The sequence below is a fragment of the Delphinapterus leucas genome, chromosome 4 (assembly GCF_059928025.1).
Source record: "Delphinapterus leucas isolate spDelLeu-1000000601 "Yukka" chromosome 4, BTC_Dleu_Yukka2, whole genome shotgun sequence".
NCBI lineage: Eukaryota > Metazoa > Chordata > Mammalia > Artiodactyla > Monodontidae > Delphinapterus > Delphinapterus leucas.
This window is the reverse complement of record NC_143132.1, coordinates 60,142,308-60,165,170: the sequence shown is the minus strand read 5'-3', so window position 1 is coordinate 60,165,170 and position 22,863 is coordinate 60,142,308. Positions and strand designations below refer to the sequence as shown.

The 22,863-nt window shown below is 39.3% G+C and overlaps 1 protein-coding gene across 3 annotated transcripts in view; it reads left to right on the top strand.

The window, feature by feature from the left end:
- Positions 1-214: 214 nt before the first annotated feature.
- USF3 (upstream transcription factor family member 3) overlaps positions 215-22,863 on the top strand; it is a 48,167-nt gene continuing 25,518 nt past the window's right edge. Inside the window, exons 1-3 of one of the 3 annotated variants that reach the window (XM_022553387.2) lie at positions 215-487; positions 20,167-20,282; positions 21,711-21,775. In XM_022553387.2, the coding sequence (XP_022409095.2) occupies positions 21,729-21,775 (47 nt within the window). In that variant the 5' untranslated portion in view covers positions 215-487; positions 20,167-20,282; positions 21,711-21,728. Of the gene's footprint in view, positions 488-20,166; positions 20,292-21,710; positions 21,776-22,863 lie in introns of those variants that run through there. The other 2 variants (XM_022553326.2, XM_089910546.1) reach the window with 2 other exon arrangements.

Below are 22,863 nucleotides of genomic sequence, written 5' to 3'. Positions count from 1 at the left end.
CCGTTCACTCTTCACTTTTCCCTCCACCTCCTCCCGCCCTCTAGCAGAGCGCAACGGCGTCTCGGGTTCTGATCGGCTACCACGGCAGCCTCCCCGGGATCGGATTGGTGCCATGAGTGGCAGAGGCGGGACCGCGGTGCACCCAGGATAGGCTGTTAGCTAGCCGAGCGGCGGCCGCGGGAGGGGCGGGGGGAGGGGTGGGGAGGGCGGGGGGAGGGGGGCTGGGAAAGTTGAGGCCGTGCTGCTGCCGGGTCTCCGGCCTTGAAGGCTTGGGCTCGCAGCTGCGGCAGTGGCCGCAGGAAGAGGCGGCGGGGGCGGGGGGAGAGGAGGGCCTGGGCCCGCGCTCCCCCAGCCCCAGAGGAGCAAGCGGCGGCCGCAGACTGAGAGATTCGCCCGGGCGGCCGGACAACCCTGTGGAACCCGCTTGGGATCATGACCCAGGCTGGGGTCGCCGCCGCCGCCGCGGCCGAGCCCACGCAGCCCCGGGGTGAGTGACTGCTGGAGGGGGCCGCTGACAGCCGGGGCGGGGGGCGGGGGCCGGGGCTGCGGGGGCGGCTCCGGGGGGCGGCTCCGGGCTCTGCTCCACCCACCCCTTCCCCGCTCCCGGAGGCGAGGGCTGCGCAAAGTGTGTCTTCCTCCTGGGGACCCCTGCGTGCGGAGCCTAGTGGGGCGCGAGCGCCGAAGGTGCGCGCACCCCTCTTCTCCCCGACCTCCCGGCGCCCGCGTCCCCTGGTGCCAGGCCCGTGGGGGGATCGCGCTGCGTCCCGACCCCCGACATGCGCGCGAGGCGAGAAGGGCTCCACGCTGCCCCGAGTGCATAAAGAGCTGGGCATTCAGGTTCATACCGGATGGCCTTTGCCCGCCTCCTTCACCTTTTCCTGTTTCCTTCATTCCCTCTTCTTTCCTTGCCCTCCGATTTTCCTTCGGACCCACTGGTCAGACTCCTGTGACTTGCTTTTTAACTCTGACACCTGTGTCGGAGAGTTAGGCTTGCGTCTTCTTTTTAGAAGCCTTTCTTTTCCTTTCTGAATAGGAACGATTCTCCCATACCCGCTGGCCCCTTCCCCCTCCCCCCACTACGGTTACAGTGGGATATGGTCCTTCGAATTTATTAACTTTATCTGGAGATAAGAGAATGCATAAACCTATACGTGGGATCCCAGCTAATGACTTCCAGCTTACGTTCTCATGCTGTTTTTACTATTAAGTAGATATATTGACCTAACACCACACAAAACTAGACAGTTGTGGCTAACTTAAGTTCGCGGAAAAAAGAGAGTTGCTTACTTATCAAAGTACAGATTTCTTGAATAAACCCTTCCGCGAGTAACAGATTCTGAAGCATATTTGTACCTTTGCTTTTTCTTAAAAAGCAATCAAACAAGCAAACCTGCTTTTTGAAGGATCAACAGGCTGTCATGCACTCTAATCACTTTGATGACTTTTTCCTCCTACACAGGACGCGTGTTTAATGTAGTACAGAGTTGCTGTATGGGATACATTTGGTGTTTCCCTTTATTTGTGAAGTACGTTAAAAGTAATTGTTACAAAATATGCAAAATACTTTGTAATCATTGCACTAATGAAACCAGGAACAGTATCCTGTCTCAGGAACAGTGTAAAGAAGAACTTAATCTCATGTTTTGCTCTAATCTAAGCAGTATGACTTTTTTATACATAGGCATTACATTCTCTCTATATTTAAAAAAGAAGTTTTATAAAATCCAGATATGCATGCAGCCTAGAACATTCTTTGGAATAAAAGCACCTCATTGCAGGGATTCAAGGGCAGCGTAGGATTGAAATGCTATAAATAAAATTCCATGAATTTTATTTCATGGAAATAAAATTCTAAAGTTGCAGACTGTGCAGTCAGTGAAATAGGCAGGTAAGAGAAATTGATCTGCTGTTTTCCTATTTTCAGACCTTAGCATTGTCAACAAGGGAAAAGAAACATAAGAAAACTGAGAATGTTTAACTCAAGTTAGGAGATAGGCTTCAACAGGCAATCAGCTCAAAATTGTTGCTTATAAACAGAGACTGAATCAAGCTTGGGTCTTAACCATATCTTCCATGTCTTACCTTTTTATCCTCTAACCCAGTGGTTCCCAGTCTGGACTATACAGTAGAATCATCTTATGTACTTTCACATTTTAATGCCCAGACTGCTTGCCCCAGAGAGTCTCTTAACTTTTGATGTGGGGTTAACCTCAGCTGTAGGTGTAGTTTTTAAAGCTCCCCAGGTGTTTCAATTCAGCAGTCAGGGTTGAGAGCTACTCTGTGTCTAGAACAATGTCCAATCCACTAGGCTTGCCTTCCAGGCTCTTCTAAATTAGGCCTTCACTCATGTGTCCAGCTTTCCCCCCACTACTTCCCAGCATGAGCCTCCTTGTGGTCCCACAGATATGCAGTTCAGATCCCTGCTTTTGTTAATGACATTGGTCTTTCTCAGCATATGGATGCCCCTCCCTGTGCGCCCTCTCCCCAGTGACAACAGTTCTAACCCTAAACTTTAATGAAGGTTTTCCTGGACAGCCCTTTCTCTTTAGTGATTGGCTCCCTTTGAACTTTTAATCCACATATTGTTTAAAAGACTCCCTTTGTGGTTACATCATGTGGTGGTTTAACTTTCTTTTTCTTTAATACATTTATTTATAACTTCTTTTGTATATGTGTTTCATTATTCTCAAACTTAACGGCAAGGAGTATTTTATTTTTCACTCTTCTACAATAGTTTGCTGTAGGTTGGATTGATTTGCTTTGAAACCTCCCCACTCTGCTTGCAACCATAGTTTCAGGTTTGATCCCATCCCAGATGTTTCTGTCGTGGTAGCTTCCTCACACCTTAACTCACATTGAATTCATGTATGGATGTCAGTTTCTTCCATGTATTTTCCTGACTTCTTCAGTAGGTTGATTATTTTCTGTGGCCCCATAACAGCTTGTACTTATTTCTGTGTTAACACTAATCACATTGCCGTTGAGTATGTGTTTATCCACCTTCTCCATGAGCCTGCTACCCCTAGAGCATCCACATTGAGAGCTCCAGGAGGTATGATTCACACTGTATTCTTAAATACCATTGCAGCATGTGGAGCTAGAACCCCGTGAACATAGCAACTGTGTTCTCTTCATCTTTGTACTTCTGGGACCTAACATAGCACTTATTAGTAGGCACTCAAAAAATGTTTGTGAAATGAGTAAATGACTGTTGTGTTATGTATTATGCAGAGATAACCATATACATCTTTAGCATAGGTTGATTTGGCATTAACTGATTTCACTATTAAATATTTTTATGTCCTAGACTCCTATTATGGATTTATTAGGGATTAGTGGAATTTAAGTAATTATGGTTTTGATAGATCACTTAAACATGTAATCATCCTTCCAATATGCATGGAAATATATGCCTTGAGTCTTTTATTCTGAGCTCTGGAAGTCGACTCTTGTTATCTGTAAAATATTTGTGGAACTCTAAGAGAAAAGCTGTTAACTGTTCAATTAGATAATTTTTCTTTTTCTCATTAAATTTTCCATACGGGTACAATTGCACTACTTCAGAAGTCCAGATCTTTTAATTAGATCAGTAGGGCATAATAAGCTGCTCCTATTAATGTGCTAATATCCTGTTTTTAATTCAGTTCATCAAGTATTTATTGAGTGCTTACCACGTGTCCAATACTCTTAGGTGCTAAAGAGAATACAGAAGTAGTAAATGGTGTGGACTCAGCTCTCAAGAAGTTTTTAGACTTATTGGGAGGATTGGAAAGCATCATATCAAATAAGGGACTGAACACAATATTCATTAGCTAATTTAAACGTAAGTACTCAAAATTGATGATGCAGTGATTAATACCATGTAAAATTAAGAAAGACCAGACATTCCTTCAATAGACATTTATTACTCCCATACTGAGTACTAGTTGTTGAGCATACAAATATGGAAGATGTGGTGTCTACCATTTAGAAGCTTACGGTCTAGTGGGAATAGCCAATAAGCATATAGAGTGTATTTCCTGTTAAGATATTGTGGAGTATGTATTATGTCAGGATGTTTGGGACTAACCTGTAGGGATCAGAGAAAGTTTCAAAGAGGATACTTAGGAGTTCCCAGTTGGAAAGTTGATATGAGCATTCCAAACACAGTGATAGGTGCAAAGGCATGGAGATGAGAGAGGGCATTTCTTGATTAAGGAGCTACAAGTAGATTGTCATGGTAGAAAGTGGTATGTTAAAGAGCGTGGACTTTGGGGTCAGACATGTGTGGTCAGACGTGTAGTCAGACATGCAAACTTTTATTACTGAGAGGTCTGAGCCCTGGCAGACCTTGTCTGTGTAATATAGCAGTAGTGTGGTAATTTTGCTGCTAGTATTAGTAAATAGAGGTTCCCCAGGGTTCTCCCATGCATGAGGAGCCCCAGACAGCCTTCCCTCCAAATTAATGAAGCCATTATTGGGTCCCTTGGCAAAAGCAGTCTCCCCTTAGCTACTATAATTTCTTAAACAGCAGAAGCCTGTAGTGAAGGTGACAGGGAGAAGAAATTTGTAGTGTAACCATGAGAGGTACCACTTCTACCTCTACTCCACTTGCAGGATCAATTTCTCTTTGGTTAGAGCAGCAGAAATTGTCTTTGGCTAACTTAAGCAAAAAAGGGGGATTTATGGATAGATACTGGTAAGTTCATGGAAGTGAAGGAAGGTAGAATAATGAAGCCTTGGGAAGACCAGAGAAAGCAGCTTCTAGGATCACATGGGTCTGTGGGGCTAACTCAGCCTCAGCCAGTTTTCCTCCTTGTGCACAGAGTCTTGTTGGTCAGCCCTGTGCCCATCCCAGAGGTGAGCCCATGTTTGATAGTCATATCAGACCTCAGGAATCAGACAGAGAAGCTGTCCAAAGGAAGAGCGAGGTGGTATTGCCAGAAGGCCAAAACCAAGATATTTCCTACAGAGTTCATAGGATCTGGCAGTGTGGAGATCTTGATGTGTGAGCTTGTTGTAAACAGTTTTAGGAATAAAAGCCATGTAACAGGGAGTTGAAGAGTGAATGGGAAGTGAGGATGAAAGGACAGTGAGTATAAACTACTTGTTCAAGGAGCCTGATGGTGGGACGGGAGAAGAGAATAGGAACATCTAGAATCTGTGGCAAGATCAGAAAAGGAAAAAAAATTTTTTTTAATCTTTTAAATAGGAAAAAAATGAATAATATATTTTAATGTAAAAGCACTAATACGGAAGGAGAAATTAATAATATATGAGAGAAAGGATATATTTTTGTAACAAAATTGCTAAGAAGTGGGAGTGATAGAGTCCAGAACAAAGGTAGAAGGTTTAGTGTTAGCTGGAAATATTAGGGAAGGTTTTATAGAAGAGGACGTATTTGCACTGGGCTTTAAAGAGTTAGCAGGATTTGGATAAGCAGAGCAAAGTGGAAAGGTTGTGTCAGTGGGAAAATAGCATAGATTTAGCAAAAAATAAACTAGCTGATAAGGAGCACAGGGAAACATCTGTCTGAATTGGGGAGGAGGGAAGAGTAGATGATGTGATCAGCTATATAACCCTGCTCCTCTGTGTGTTGTACTAGGTAGAAATGGATGAGTGAGCCCTGCAATAAAGAAGGCAATGTGAGGTAGAGTCATGAAAGGTAGGACCCAAGAGTTTGGATTTGATACAGTAGATGTTGGAAAATGGTACTGTAGATTCTGGAGCAGGACAGGCATGTGATGGGATACAGTGCAATGGAAAGATGAATGAGACATTGGAGTATAAAACCATTGAAGAATAGGGAAAAGACTGGGAGCAAAAAAGAGCCAGACCTGTGTAAAATGGGGACTCATCTAAGGTGGTAGTAACAAACATGAGAAGAACATTGTGCAAGAAATTGAGAGGATTCGGTGAGAAGATCTGAAGGTTACTTTTGGGTTTAAAGCCATGTTAAAGTTTTGGTGTCGTTGATAAAATGGAGAAATTGGAAATAGGTCTCTTAAGAGGCAAGGCCATTTGACATGTTGCACACAGACTCTTGTTTATTGGTTTTGAAATGAATTGCTCTGAAGAGAGCTTTGCCTAACCAAAGATTTGGAATAAGATCAGTGTTGAAATGTAGCTTTATTGTAGAAAATGTAACAGCTTTTACACAGAAACAATTTGAAACTTTGCAGGGGAAAAGCAAATAGAAAAAAAGCATTCAGCCTTGGAAGTCAAAGTGAGAGAAAGACAAGGATTCATGTTAGAGAAAGATGATGCATAATTGGAGAGAGGAAGACAGCCTGGGAGAGAGAATTTCAAGAAAAGGCAGAGATCAGCAGCCTCAAATCCTGCAGAGAGGAGAAGACCTTTGACTTGGTGAAAAATAGTCCCTGACCTCTAAGAAAGCAGTTTTGGCTAGCAGGAGCAATCAGAAGGCGTACTGCCACGGGCTTTAGAAGAGACTGGCCAGTGAAGGAAAGGTGAGACGTTTCATAGGAAAGGAGGAAAGAAACGGAATGATAGACAGAAAAGGCAGTAAATTCCAGTTTAATATGAGGAAACTCTTTGTATTTTGGAAACAAGAGAGAAACGGTTAAGGAGGGAATATAGTACTAAAGAGGAAAGAATCAAGTATAGAATCTCTCTCCACAGGTGGTGGAATTAGCTTTAGGATGTTCTGGTAGCCTGAAAGGACAGATGTGTAGACAGAGGTCTGTTATGATAAATGTAGGATCCAGTTAAGGAACGTGAACCAGATGACCTTCATCTTCCCAGTGAATTAGGGGGGAAATGGAAGAACGGCAAGTAAAGTGTCTTTAGCTCTTGCTACATACCAGGCACTTTGCTTGATCCATTAAATGTATTATCATGTAAACTCCTAAGAGTTCTTTGAGGGGTTGGCGATAATCTCCCAATTTTAAATGTGAGGATACTAAGACTTCAAGGAATACTTACTTTTAAAAGCAAATAGCTAGTAAATGTCAACTTTGAGATTTGATCCTCAGTCTAATATCAAAGGCTAGTCTCATTCCACTGTACCATTCATTCATTCATGTCAGGTGAAGAATATGGGGAACTTGAGAGAATCTGTACCACTGATTACAGTGGCCGTGCCTCACAGTCACTTGAGGAGCTTTGAAAAGCTCCTGCCTGCACCTTACTGATTACCCACTATATTAGTCAGGCTTCTCCAGAGAAACAGTAGGATATATGTCACAGGATGAGTCTGGAGCATCTTACAGTGCCAAAAAGTAAGAAAGTACTAAAGAGTGTTAATAGGAAATTTGAGGAGGACAGCTGGTGGAGAAGACTACTACTTTTACAACTTAAATCCTTCAGAATGATCGGAGTAGTTTAATATAAGGGTGTTTTATTTGTATAATGAAAAAATCCAGTTAAATAACAAGAATAAGAAAATGGGAGAATAAGGACACATCCTTATTAGTGTTGAGAAGCTGGGAAAGGTGTCATCTAAAGACAAAAAACATTGAGGACTTTAGGAGAAATGAAAAGCATATAGGAGCAGCTTGGTGACAAACCTTATAGCATTGAGAAATCTGCAGCCTGATACAGGCTTAAAGCAGAAACACTAGAAAAGTGAGTTTTGCCAACACAATCCCAATTCTCAGAGACTTTGAAAAGTTGAGGTTGGTTGTCTTAGTCCATTTTGGTTGTTATAACAAAATACCGTAGACTGGGTGGCTTATAAACAACTGAAATTTATTTCTCACAGTTCTGGAGGCTGGGAGTCCAGATCAGGGTGCCAGCATGGTTGGATTCTGGTGAAGGCCTTCTTCTGAGTTGCAGACCGCCTACTTCTTGCTGCATCCTCACAAGGTGGAAGGGGCAAGCGACTTCTCTGGGCCTTGTTTTATAAGGGCACCAATCCCTCATGACCTAATCATCTCCTAAAGGTCCCACCTCTTAATACTGTCACCTTAGGGATTAGGATTTCAGCATATGAATTTGGGGGGTGGGGTGGGGAAAGCAAATATTCAGATGGTAACAATGGTCTAAAGGTAATTAGTTACTGGATTTTAGAACAACTGTACTAGGCCTAATTAGAATAGCTAATTACAGTGTTTACTCTCAAGCTAAGCTACTAGAACTTATTTATATAAATTGGGTGTATCTCCATCTTGGGCTTGAGGGCCAGAGAGAGAATCAGGGTTATACCTCAGAGAACTTCTAAGTGCCCCTGTGAATGTAGGGTTCCTTCCTTCAGAAGTTACCCATCTAGCTGCTCCCCTCCATCTCTGCATGATTCTCTGGATAGCCAGCACTCTCATAATCAGCATACACTTTCATGATGGGGAGAAGAGTGATATTCACGTATATTAAAGCAGTGGTTGTTAGTGGTGGAGGCCCATTAAAAGCACCTAGGGAGCTTTTCTTTTCTTTTCTTTTCTTTTCTTTTCTTTTTTTAAAGATGATTTCTACAGTGCATCCAGAGTTGAGAACCACGGTGCTGGGGAAACCAACTTTAGCTATCAGTTCGATTAACCAAGACTCACTAAATATTTAAGGAAAATCAAGAGGGTGAAAGAGGGACACCAAGCTGAACAAACAGAGGAATTGATTTTTGAGAAAACAAATTGAATATAATAGATAAAAGATAATATTTGTTATTCAAAAATAATCCTGAAAGATTTTAGGGAATATAATTTCCATAAAATAACAATGGGGTGCTATGAAAAAGAAACAAGAACAAGACAGTTTTTGGAAATTGAGAACATGTTTTCTGAAATAAAAACTTTAATAGCAGGCTGAATAGCAGCATGGTTGTAATAGATGACTGAATTAACGAACTACAAGATCAGACCAAGGAGTTCTTCCAAAATGTGGTACAAAAGAACAAAGAAGAAAACTGTGAGCTGCTGGACATGAAATATATATCTAGGAGGAGAACTAATACTCTAGAACTAAAATTCTGCACCATTTCAGTAAGTCTTTGGCAGAGGGGAGATGGTGGGCATTTGGTAGGTAAGAATTAGAGTGTGTTAAAACTTCTGTAGTGGTAGAAGAGGAGACCATAGATACTGTTTTTAATAGGAAGAAAATTTGTTTAAATTTAATATTAGTATATCTTAAGTTATTGATATGTGATTCCTTTTCTGTCAGCTTTATCCTCTCAGCTTTGCTTTTCTTTGTGTGTCAGTTTCATCCTCAGACTGGCTTCCCTCTTTTGCAAGATGTCTGCAAGTTCAGTATTTGGAATTACCTGCTTTCTCTTTAAATTGGAGAGAGAAAGGGCACAGCTACCCATATCATCAAAGAAAAGTCCTGAGCTTTGCTTTGATTGGATAGGTCAGAGACCAGTCACTGTTGTCAGAAAAAAAATCATTTGCCAAGACCTGCCAAGGCCTACTACTGAAGCACAAGGGCTATGCTGGGGAGGGGTACATACCTAAGTGAGAACTGGGGAAGTTCATGGAGTGGAGAGGAGAAAATGTCTAACAAATGTCCACTACAGTATGTTTCTTAAAATTGTTAAGGATATTTATGAATAGAATAGATATAGAAGGAAAGAAGATATTGAGGAAAATAAACAAAAAGCCAGCCAAGGAAAAGTAAAAACTTAGTGGAGGAGGGAAGAGAAAAAAAGCGAAATATGACCAAATGTAGCAATAGTTACAATAAATGTGACTGTAATACATTCTCATTTTTTTTAAAAAAGCTCTTAAATTATGTAGAAACAAATCTCCAGATTTGTGTTATTTTAGACAAATATAAACAAAATAATGCAGAAAGGTTCAAAATAAAATACACACATACATACTCCAGGCAAATGTTGAATGGAAGAAAATGCATAGTAATTTGTTATCAAAATTTAATTCCAGACAACAAACATTTAACTTAAAATAGTTGATAAAACTTTATACCTAAGGAGCTAAAAATACACACTCTTCTCAAATACTCATATAACACTTAACAAAAATATATCATGTAACAGGGCTACACAGAAAATCTCAAATTGAAAATTTTTTATTGCCAGTTGTAATGCAAGGAAATAGTTCCCTCCCTCCCTTCCTCCCTCCCTCCCTCCCTCCCTCCCTCCCTCCCTCCCTCCCTCCCTCCCTCCCTCCCTCCCTCTCTCTCTCTCTCCCTCTCTCTCTCTCTCTCTCTCTCACTCTCTCTCCCTCTCTCCCTCTCTCACTCTCACTCTCACACACACAGACTCTTAACAAAAGTGGAACCAAAAAAGAAGAAATATAACTTCTTGGAAAGCTTTTTACTTTACCTAAGTTTGAAGAGGATATAAAAGTTGAAATTACAAGGAAGAAAAAGTCAAGGTAATAAAAACAAGCAAATCATGGAAAAAAGAAATATAAATGATTTATAACATGTGAAAGGGTATTCAGCCTCATTAGTCCTCAAGGAGATGCAAGTTAAGCAATAATAAGATATTTTGTGTTGCTTTGGACTGAAAAATTTAAAAGATGTTGATTATACCCTTTTTTTGTCAGCATTGTTTTTAATAGCAAACAAAATAAAACAAAACCCGGAAGTAAAAAAGGAAGAGGGATAACAACATTGTAAATCAACTATACCCCAATAAAGATTTTAAAAATAAAATAAATAAAAAAGAGGGATAAAGAGTATTTATCAATGGGTAACAGCTAAATAAATGATGGCTCATCCATGTTACACAGTGCTATGCATGTATGAAAAAGAGTAAGTTAAATTGATATGTACTTACTGGAAAGATGTCCATAATGTATTTCTAAGTAAAAATAAAGCAGATTTCAGAGTGACATAGAGCATGATTTAATTTTTATAAAAAAAAAGTTGTGCATGTGATAATACATACATGTAAATAACTCTGTAGAAAGATCAAGAAAATTGATCTCAAATTGATTACCAACTGGGAGAGGGTAGAATGAATAGGTGGAAATGGGGACTTTGATTTTCCTCCTTGAAAAAAGGGATGTGGTTAGGGGTAATGTGTATTTTTTTGTTTTTCCGTATAGCATTTAAAAAATAATTTAATATTTAAGTGAACCTGTATACTATTTAGAAATTAATAACTTGAAAATATTACCTATCAAAATTTATGGGCTGTGGACAAAGTTGTACCTTGAGGAAATATTATAGCCTTAAATGCATTTATTAGAAAGACAAAAATTAATTCATAATGCATACATGTGGCAAAAATTAAAATTGCATTTGAAGATATACACTAGGTCTCCTGTGTACTGTGTCCCCCATTTCCCTTCCTCAAAGGCAGTCCTTCCAGAGAAATTACGTGCATCATTTATTAACATATGTTCTCCTCCCCATCCCAAAGGATAGGTATTATATACAAGTTTACTTGTAACATTTATTTATTTATCAATATTTATTTATTTACTTATTTGCTAGGGCTGCCATAACAAAATACACAGACTGGATGGCTTAAAGAAGAAAAATTAATTTTCTTAAAGTTCTTGAGGCTCAAAATCCAAGATTAAGGTGTTAGCAGGTTTAGTTTCTTCTGAAGCCTCTCCTTGGCTTGTAGATGGTTGCTTTCTCCTCACGTGGTCCTCCCTATGTCTGTGCGGTCTGCATTCTAATCTCCTTTTCTTATAAGGACACCAGTCATCTTGGATTAGGGCCTACCCTAATGACCCCATTTTAACTTAATTACCTCTTTAAAGATCCTATCCTCAAATACAGTCACATTCTGAAGTATTGGGCAGTAGGACTTCAACATGTGAATTTGGGGGAGATACAATACATAACAAATAAATAGGTAAATAAATAAATTTGACTATCAGTACATATAACTACATTGTATGGGTGGAGCTATTAGGCTGAGTGAGAGGCCCGCGTACCGCAAAAAAACAAAACAAAACAAAAAAACCCCATTTTTTTATACAAACAGTTTACTTGTGTAGCTTAAAAATAAAAATTTAAAACTGCATTCAGCAAATTACTATGCCCTTGGCTTATTTCTTTTTCTTGAAATATAGTTTCACTCAACTGCCCAGTAAAAGCAGGACTTCATTATTTCATATTCTTATATATGTAATAGCATCTCAAGGTTGACATTTATGAAAACTCCATGACTGATTGCACCCAACATGATGGTGGGAGCCAGTAGACATTGTTAAAGGACATAATATTTCTTTAACGGCAGAGAAAATTAGAACTTCTGATAGCAGTTGCAGAAAGCAGAAGACAACACAGCACACTCATAAACAGCTCCTCAAGCTCCCACCAAGATGGAAAGCAGCTGCTGAAACCACAGGCACAGAAGAAGGATTCTTTTGGGTGTGAAAAGCACCCCTGTGCTATTCCCACTATTAATACATATATGCCAGATTTCAAGATTTAATGAGTCGGACCCCATAGACCAGGTAGGAGGTTATTAACCTAAAATGCTGGAGAAGATAAATGCAAATTGTAGCTCATCTAGCAAAATACAGAGAGCAAAGGTGCCTCAAAGCACTAAATAAGATGATAGCATACGTATATCCAAGATACTAAACATAAATGCTGTAATCACAATTTTGAATGACATGGAGAAATGCCCACCTTAAGTAAAAAACAGAACATAGCATTGCCTATGGCCTAACATTTTAATGACTGTGACCCAGACCAGGAATTAATGCTTAATTGCGTTGTAATTTCCATGGATCATATTCTAGTTCAGTAGTGTAAATCATTTTGATTGGAGAGGACTAAGGATTTATTATAGATCTCATATAAAGAAATGGAACATATTTTAAAATTGCATATCTACGTAGCCACTCTTAAAACATTTTAAGTAACTGTAAAATGCTTAGGAATGCGTTAAACAGCAGCAAGACAAATACCGAGATTGAAAAGATCTTTCTCAACCCGTGGACAAATGATGTTTAAGCAATGTGCCATAAAATATTTTCAATTAAGACACTTTAATTCCAGCTTGAAATTTTTATAAGAATTAGGTTTTTCTCTTCATAGTATCTAAAGACACAATTAAAATTAACCTTTACCACTAATTTGCTTCTTGGTGGGAAGAAAATGCAACTTGCCACTGAAAGTTAAACTAAATCTTCTCTTAAATAAATGCCAGTACTTTTTGGTGGCTTCACATTTTCCCTGTGTTAGGGAAATTGGGGATGACTGGTAACTAAGTAGAATTTTGAAATTATATGCTGAAAGAAAGCAGATGTACCAAGTGATGAAAAAGATGAATGGGTAGAGTTTCAAATTACCCAAAGAGACTTCTATCAAACAGTTTTTTTTTAATTTAAGATCTTGATTGACACATAATTCACATACCATGAAGTTTACCATTTAAAGAGTAATTCAATGGTTTTTAGTATGTTTACGGAGTTGTGCAACCATCACCATTATCTAATTTTAGAACATTTAATTATCCCCCAAAGACCCCCCACCCCACCTTCCTCATTAGCATTCACTCCCCATCCTTCTCAACCCCTGGCAACTACTTTCTTTCTCTATGGGTTTACCTGTTATGGACATTTCTTATAAATGGAATAAATAAAAGTCACAACATGTGACATTTTGTGTCAGACTTCTTTCATTTAATATAATGTTTATAATATAAAGGATCACCCATGCTGTAGCATGTATCAGTACTTATGTCTTTTTATTGCTGAACAATATTCCACTGTGTGGATATATCACATTTTATTTACTTGTCACTTGAGGACATTTCGCTTGTTCCAACTCTTAAACTATTATGAACTTTGCTGCTACAAATATCCATGTACAAGTTTTTGTGTGAACATGTGTTTTCAATTCTCTTGGGTATATACCTAGGTGGAATTGCTGGATTATATGGCAACTCTGTGTTTAACTATTTGAGGAACTGCCAGACTGTTTTCCAAAGTGACCACACCATTTTACATTCCCACCAGCAATGTATGAGGTAGTAGCACACTTCTGAATGTATACATATATTTTTTCCAGCTTTATTGAGGTATGATTGACAAATAAAAATTATATATATTTAAGGTATATAACATAATGCTTTGATATAAGTGTACGTTGTGAAATGATTACCACAGTCAAGCTAATTAACACATCTGTCACCTCACATAGCTACCGTTTGTGGTGAGAACAATTAAGATTTTCTCTCAGCAAATTTCAAATATACAATACCTTATATTAACTATAGTCACCGTGCTGTACATTAGGTCTTCAGAACTTTCTCAGTGTATAACTGATTGTTTGTACACTTTGACCATTTCCTCCACCCCCTGGCCCCTGGTAACAACAATTTTACCCTCTGTTGCTATGAGTTCGACTTTTTTAGTTTCCACATATAAGTGAGATCATACAGTGTTTGTTTGTCTGTGTCTGGGTTATTTCATTTAGCATAATGTCCTTCAGGCTGATCCATGTTGTTACAAGTGTCAGGATTTCCCTTTTTTTAAGGCCAAATGATATATACATACACATATATATATCACATACAATATACAAAATAATACATTCATATAGTACAGTATTTTCCTTACCCATTCATCTGTCAATGGACACTTAGGTTGTTTCCGTATCTTGGCTACTGTGGATGATGCTGCAATGAATGGAGTACAGATATTTCTTTGAGATAGTGATTTATTTCCTTTGGATATATACCCAGAAGTGTGATGCTGAAACATATGGTAGTTCTATTTTTAATTTTTTGAGGAACCTCCATGCTGTTTTCCATAATGGCTGTACCAGTTTATGTTTCCACCAACAGTGCAAGAGGGTTCCCTTTTCTCCACACCCTCACCAACAACAGTCTTTTGACTTTTTGATAATAGCCATTCTAACAGGTGTGAAGTGAGATCTCTTTGTGGTTTTGATTTGCATTTACCTGATGATTAGATGTTGAGCATCTTTTCACATACCTGTTGGTCATTTGTATGTCTTCTTTGGAAATATATATTCTTCTTTGAATATATATATATATATATATATATATATATATATAATTTATTTATTTATTTATATGGACCATTTTAAAAGTCTTTATTGAATTTGTTACAGTAGTGTTTCTGTTTTATGTTTTGATTTTCTGGCCACAAGGCATGTGGGATCTTAGCTCCCCGACCAGAGATCGAGCCTGCACCCCCTGCATTGGAAGATGAAGTCTTAAACCACCGGACTGCCAGGGAAATCCCTGAATATATACTTATAAAAGAAACTTCAGGGAATTAAGTGGCAGTGACCTCGAAAGAGCCTTTTGAGATGCTGATAATGTTCTATATATTGATCAGAGTGGTGGTTACATAGTTGTATTCATGTATAAAAATGCATGAGGAGTTCCCTGGCGGCCTAGTGGTTAGGATCACAGGCTTTCACTGCCGTGGCCTCCAAAAAAGCATGGAGCAGTGAACTTAAGTTAGTGACTTACTGTACGTAAGTTATATTACCAATAAAAAAGAAAAAATATCCTAACTGCATTGTCCTTTTTTCTATTTTACTGTAGACCGGGGGACTTCATTTTACTTCAGACCAGTGGTGCTAGGCTAGTTTCTTGGATTGCTATTCAAGAACCACTGATTTTAAGATAAAATCTGAACACATTCATTAGGCATAGAAAATTCCTTTACAGTCTGGTCCAAGTTCTCTTTCTGCCCTCCACACCCCCGGCCCTCGGCAGTGAATGTGCAGAGTCCTAACCACTGGACCACCAGGGAATTCCCTAAATTCGCTTTTAAAAACTTTTTATTTTAAAAATAATTATAGACTCAAAGGAAGATACAAACACAGTACAAAGAGTCCATGTGCTCTTCACCCCGCTTCACCCAAAGGTGACATCTTTTATAAATGTAGGACAATACCAAAACCAGGAAGCTGACATTCATTAACCTATCTTTTAATTCATCTTTCACCTTTTAACTTATTTTTTACATTCCCTGTGTTGTCCAGTACAGTAGCCACTAGCCACAAGTAGCTATTTAAATTACTTAAAAATATAGAAAATGAAAAATTTTATTCCATGGTCTCACTAGCCCCATTTCAAGCACTTAATAGCCACGTGTGACTAGTGGTGACCATATGGAAAGTAGATTTTCCACTGCACAAAGCTTTTTTGGAAAGCCCTGATCTAGACTGTATTCATCTCTATTTCTGCAATTGCTAGGCAGTGTACATACTCAATCCATACTTGAACAGTTGAGTCTAGACCTACCCTCTTTTACACATGAAAACACTCAGGCCCTGGGTTATGGTAAATAAAATGGAATATAGCTATTGAGCAGCAAATCTGAGACAGAGCTCAGGTTTCCTAAATCCAGGTTCACTGGTCTTTCCAAGTGGACCCTAATGTGTAAGCTCACCAATTTGTATCAGTTTTAGAGGAAGGAGTGTTAAAGTAATGTAATACTTTCTAACTTTGGGGTGTATAAGAATCAACAGGAAGCTTGTTAGAACTGCATATTCCTGGACCTCTCCCTCCCCTGATTCTGATACATTAGGTCTGGGGTGGGGTGTAGGAATCTATATTTTAAACATAAGCTTAATCAAGACTGTGTGGTGATAATATAAGGATAGATCAGAATATAGAGCAACAGAATAGAGAGCCTAGAAACAGAACTTCACTGTTACAGATATTTGACTTTTAACAAAGATGCCATTGAAGAAAGGAAGTCTTTTCAAGCAATGGTGTTGGAACAACTTAAATATCCGTATGAAAAACAAAGAACTTTGACCCCTACCTCATGTCATAAATAATATGGATCATTGACCTAAATATTATAATTAATTAGTAATTAATTTATAATTATAAACTTCCTAGAAGCAACCATAGGAGAATATCTTTGGGATGGGTAAAGGTTTTTTGGACAGGACACAAAAAGAAATAATCATAAAAGAAAAAATTGAGGGGCTTCCCTGGTGGCGCAGTGGTTGAGAGTCCGCCTGCCAATGCAGGGGACACGGGTTTGTGCCCTGGTCCGGGAGGATCCCACATGCCGTGGAGCGGCTGGGTCCGTGAGCCATGGCCACTGGGCCTGCGCGTCCGGAGCCTGTGCTCCGCAGTGGGAGAGGCCACAGCAGTGAGAGGCCCGCGTACCGCAAAAAAAAAAAAAAAAAAAAAAGATAAGAAAAAGTGATGTTATATTTCATCAAGAATTTTGCTCACCAAAAGGCACCTTTAAGAAAATACATAGGCAGGGACTTCCCTGGCAGTCTAGTGGTTAAGACTCCTTGCTTCCTGTGCAGGGGACGCAGGTTCCATCCCTGGGTGGGGAACTAAGGTCCCACGTGCCCTGAGGTGGAGCCAAAAAATCAATCAAATCAAATCAAATCAGAGAATCAATGAACTTGAAGAGAGAAAAAAAGAAAATAAGAAAAAGCATAGGCAAGCCACGTAATAGGAGAAAGTGTTTGCAAAATATATTTCAGACAAAGGACAGGTGTCCAGAAGATATATCAGTTAATAACTCAGAATATATAAAGACTTCCTATAAATCAATAATAAAAAGATAAACAGCCCAATTAAAAAACTGGTTAAAGATATGAACACACAAAAGAAGATCTACAAATGGTCTTAATAGGCACATAAAAAGCATTCAAGGGAATTCCGTGCCGGTCCAGTGGTTCGGACTCTACGCTTCCACTGCTGGGGGCATGGGCTGGATCCCTGGTTGGGGAACTAAGATGCCGCAAGCTGCGTGATGCAGCAAAAAAAAAAAAAAAAAGCATTCAATATCATTAGTCATGAAGAAGTGCAAATTAAACTATAATGGGATACCGCTATATACTCACCAGCATGGCTAAAATTAACAGGCTGACAAAACCCAGTACTGGCGAGGCTGTGGAGCAACGAGCAATTCTTCTACCTCGTGGGCGGTGCAAAATGGTACTACCACTCTGGAGAAAGTGTGACATCTCTTGGGTAAATACCTAGGAGTGGAACTTAAGGGGACGTGATAAACAATTATACTTGTAGGTATTTACCAAGAGAAATGAAGGACTATATCCACAAAGAGACTTACACAACAGTGTTCTTGGGTAGCAGCTTTATTCATAGTAGCCAAAACATGGAAACAATCCAGGTGGCCATGAACAGAAAAATGAATGAACAAATTGGGTTATAAATTCACACACAATTATATATTCATACTCGGGAGTAAAGAGGAACAAACTACAAATGAATTTTAACATGTTGAGTAAAAGTTTGAAACAGTAGCATTCTCAGTTAATACATTATAAAGCTCTATGGTGAAAAAAATGAGAAGGCTGGTCACCTCTCTGGGAGTAGGGGGAAGGCACTGATTAGGAAGGGTCCTGAGAGAACTTTCTCTGATGATAATAATCCGTACCTTGCTAGGGGTTGTGTCACACAGGTGTGTGCATTTGTCAGAACTCTCTAAATGTTACACTAAAATCTGTGCATTTGACTAATATGTAAGCTTTACCCTGAGGGGGAAAAAAGTTTTAAAAGATGTAATTTTGATGCAGGTGATCTGAAGGCCACACTTTGAGAACCACTGGGTTTGACTGATTTCAGAAATAATTCTTTCTTACCGTGAAAAATAGTAATCCATAGATTACTAATGTAACGTTTTGACAATTTTCAAAAATTCATGGCACTTTAAAATTTTAAAGGGTATATTTGTATTTAGTTACATAAATATTGTATTAAAAGTGCCATTTCCTTATTAGTAGGTTAATTAATAAGTGGACAAGGATTTATGACAATATTATATAGTTCTTCATTCCAGTAAATGTTCTTTTTCAGCGTCAGGAATGCAATTTTAATATCAGGAGGTAATGGACATGGAAATAATTTTGCACTGAATTAGATTAATTGAATTGGTTAAAATGTGCTTTGAGATGGATATTTATAGTGACATTTGGTAAACTGGATGATTTTGATTTGCCGTTATATTCCTCTTTCAGTAAACTACTGGCTTTCACCACAGTGAAGTTTATTGAATGTGTTTACTTATGTGATAGGCCTCTAGTGTCATTTACTTTAAGATTCTAGATGTTAAAAAAAATTAAAACTTTTACTTCATGTATCTTAATTGTAACATGAATCTGCAGACTTGCAAAAGGGCTACAGGGGAACAACTGGAACTATGATATTAATGACCAAATGCTGACTCATGTGGGTATGAGGCAAATCTGACCTTACTGGTTTATAGGTAAAATTATCTGGTCAACTCTCATACCACATCCCAAACAATCTCTCCTACAAGTAGAGTATTGGTCAGGTCCCTGAAATTTCACCAAGATACCTGCCTGTGCTTTCAAATTGTCCTGATAAGAACCACCTGGGGGCACTCATTAAATTTCAGATTCCTCCATCAGAGATTTGAATTCCTTCCTTAGAGATTGATTCAGTGGGTCTGAATCTGTATTTTTAAACTAGTACCTTCAGATGATCAGGAGTGTTTAGGAAATATTGCCCTAAAGAGGAGCTAAGTTTGTCCAAAAAAAAAAAGAGAAGGGCTTCCCTGGTGGCGCAGTGGTTGAGAGTCTGCCTGCCGATGCAGGGGACACGGGTACGTGCCCCGGTCCAGGAAGATCCCACATGCTGCGGAGCGGCTGGGCCTGTAAGGCATGGCCCGCGTACCGCAAAAAAAAAAAAGAAGAAAAGAAAAAGAAAAAAATCATCCAGAGACCTTGTTGAAAATACAGATTCCTGGGCCCTACCTAGCACTTCTCATTTGTCTGGGAGGAAGCCCCCATATGTCTGCTTTTTTTTTTTTTGCCATGCTGCAAGGCTTGTGGGCTCTTTGTTCCCCGGCCAGGGACTGAACCCAGGCCCTGGCAGTGAAAGTGCTGAGTCCTAACCACTGGATCATCAGGGAATTCCCCCCCCATATTTGCATTTTTTAAGAGCATAGACAATGCGCAGATCTGAGGGCTGTCTTCCTGGTGCCTTAGTGGTAGGTTCTTGAGTAAGTTTTCAGTCATTCGCACAAGAGAGAATGGGGAAGTAGGAGATTGAAGGAAAGATAATTTTAGAATTGAGGACAGCAGAGGGCAAGGAAAACTGAGCATGCATGAGAAAGGGGAGAATCACCTCCTGGAGACTGTCCAATGGCTGCTGTGCTACCATCTTTGTGGAGCACTCATAACCCACGGGGAAGTGACTTTTGAAAGAAACCAGGTTCATTAACTTTTGAGAGGTGGGGAGAATTCAGGATCATTCTGTATGCCACGGAAAATCTGCCTGCCTGCTCTAGGTTGCTAGTCCTTGTTTTCCATGCTGCTAATGGAAACCTATAAACATTCACTGATTTTTCTCTTGTGTAGTAAGAAGAAAACATAACTTATAGACCATCTTCTGGCAGAAGATGATAGATTTGGATCAGAAACGGGAGGCGTTGGAAGCCAGGAATCAAAAGTGAAGAAATTCTGCAAGCCCTTGGGTGAGAAAGGTGACAGGGATTGATTTATTTACTCACGTGTCCCGCATTGTCAGTCTGTGGTTATCTAATGTGAACTTGTTTTTTAGGCTGATCTGGACCTTCATAAATGTTAGGGAGAAGGTTGGAATAAGCTGCTGGAAATGGGTCTAGAGCACACATTTCTCCTCAGGCTGCTTCAGTTAGTACTTTTCTGTCAGCACCTTGTCTGCATCTACTTCTTTCTTTCCCAGGACCCTTCCCCCTCCTTTCTAGAGCTAAAGCCTTAACCTGAAATACCTCATTAATATCCATGGCCAATGTTGATTAAATTCTTACTCCAGCTAGGCACCATGCTGTTGTCCTCTCCCTGCATTATTTCATCATTCCTTTCTTGAAACAGCCCAATAATCTAGATACTGTGATTATGATCCACTTTTGAGATGAAGCATCTGAGGTTCCAAGACGTTACATAACTTGCCCAGGACCTCACAGCTAGGAAATGGCAGAACCAGATTTTAAACTCACGCTGACTTCGGTTCCTTACTTGCTGCCTTCTTTTTCTCTCAAAGAGAAAATAGGAAACTGCTCTTGCAGCCTCCTGCAGTATATCAGAACAGGTATCCCAACTTGACAGACCTCTTTTGAAAAGTTGTCAATCCCTGGGATTTAAAAGCATTAAAGTTGTCATTACAAAATTCTGAAAAATCAGAAAAGAGAAAGAAGTCACCTATAATATTCCTGGCCTTATATAACTGTGATTAATATTTTAATGTATTTGCTTTCAGGCTTTTTTGGCATAGGTGTATATTTCCATATTGTACATATATTCTTTAGTATCATGGTATTTTAAATATAAATAGAATTTTCAAACTCAGATTTTTAACGATTCTCAAGTGGTAATGTTTAAGACTTCTAGCAGTTTGAAATGAAGGAAGCCTGGCAAATGAGTGAATGAATAAATGAATGAATGCTTGCTTCCATGTATGGAATATTATTTATTTGTGTACTTGTCACTTTTGTTTTTTTCTGCATTCAGAGAGGAGGACCATTGTTTTAAATTTTGTGTCATGAACAAACAGTATCATGAACAAAGAACATACTCTCCCAACAAGTGTGTTTTACCTGTCTTTCCAGGTCTTGCTCAAATCTACACCCCCCTTTAGGCTTTTCTTGATTTCCAAACCTATAATGACCTTTCTCTCCTCCAATCTTCTCAAGCACTCCTGGCTATACCTCACATTTGACATTCACCATGTTCTCCACCTGCTGGTTATAATATTTTTTGTCCTATCTTCTTATACTTATCTACAACACCTAATCCAGTGCTTTTTCGTGATGTCACTTTTATTTCTTAGCGTCTTGGTATTCAAACCAAATTGCTATTAATCAGTTTCTCCAAGATACCAGAATGCCTTTAGACTTTCTGACATGTCTTTCCATGCCTTGTAGGTTCCTATCACTGTAACCATGCCAGAAATGTCAGAGAATGAGACTCCTACAAAAAAGCAGCACAGGTATGAAGACACAATCCAAAAATAATATAGTTTGGCAGATAAGAGGCAGAATTAGTCCCCACTTTGCTAAATAGGTAGTCCTTTAGGGAACTTTCCTTTGGATGCCTAGAAAACCATTACTCTTCAAAAATAGGTGTGGATAAATATAAATAGATTTACTGAAAGGGGTGCATAATTAAAATTTACCTGTCCTTTAAATTCTACTAGCAGTGTAAGAAATAAAATGACTATCAGTAGTTAAAATAGTGTAATACCTAATCTGTGCTAAATGTTTAGTTCCTCCTGAAATTTTTACTTGCATTCAATATTGGTCTTTGTGGCGGATACTAAGTTCGCTTAGGCTGCAGTCAGCTTCAACAGGCATTTTGTGACATTACAAACCATTAATGCCAATATGCACATTAGTATAGTATTAGTTCTGGTTCTTTGTATAATACCTCCTTCAAACTTTCTAGCATTTGGGGCAACGTTTCTGCTTAGAATTGCATGGCCAGTGCTTCCATTATTAAATATTAAAATCATTATTTTCTTTCCTTACCAAATAGCTATTAGAGAATTCTTATATATTGAGTAATTGTACATAAAAGGGAAAATTGGTGTTTTTAGTAGATCAGCTTTTAAGAAAATGTAAGAGTTTGGATAACCTAAGGTACATAAATGCAAAAGATGGCTCAGATGCCAGTCGTTAGTGCGTGAGTGCTAGTGACTACCACACTTCCCTCCCTGGGGATTACAAGTTTCTTCTGTACCATTGCTTGTTTTCTGTACATACTCATCCCTACCCCTGGCCAGGTGCCAGAGCAAACATCAGAAATCACCTACAGGGACTTTCCTGGTGGTGTAGTGGTTAAGAATCCACCTGCCAATGCAGGAAACATGGGTTCAAGCCCTGGTCTGGGAAGATCCCATATGCCCCAGAGCAACTAAGTCCGTGCGCCACAACTGCTGAGCCTGCGCTCTAGAGCCTGTGAGCCACAACTGCTGAGCCCGCGAGCCACAACTACTGAAGCCCGCACGCCTAGAGCCCATGCTCCGCAACAAGAGAAGCCACTGCAATGAGAAGCCCATGCACTGCAACAAAGAGTAGC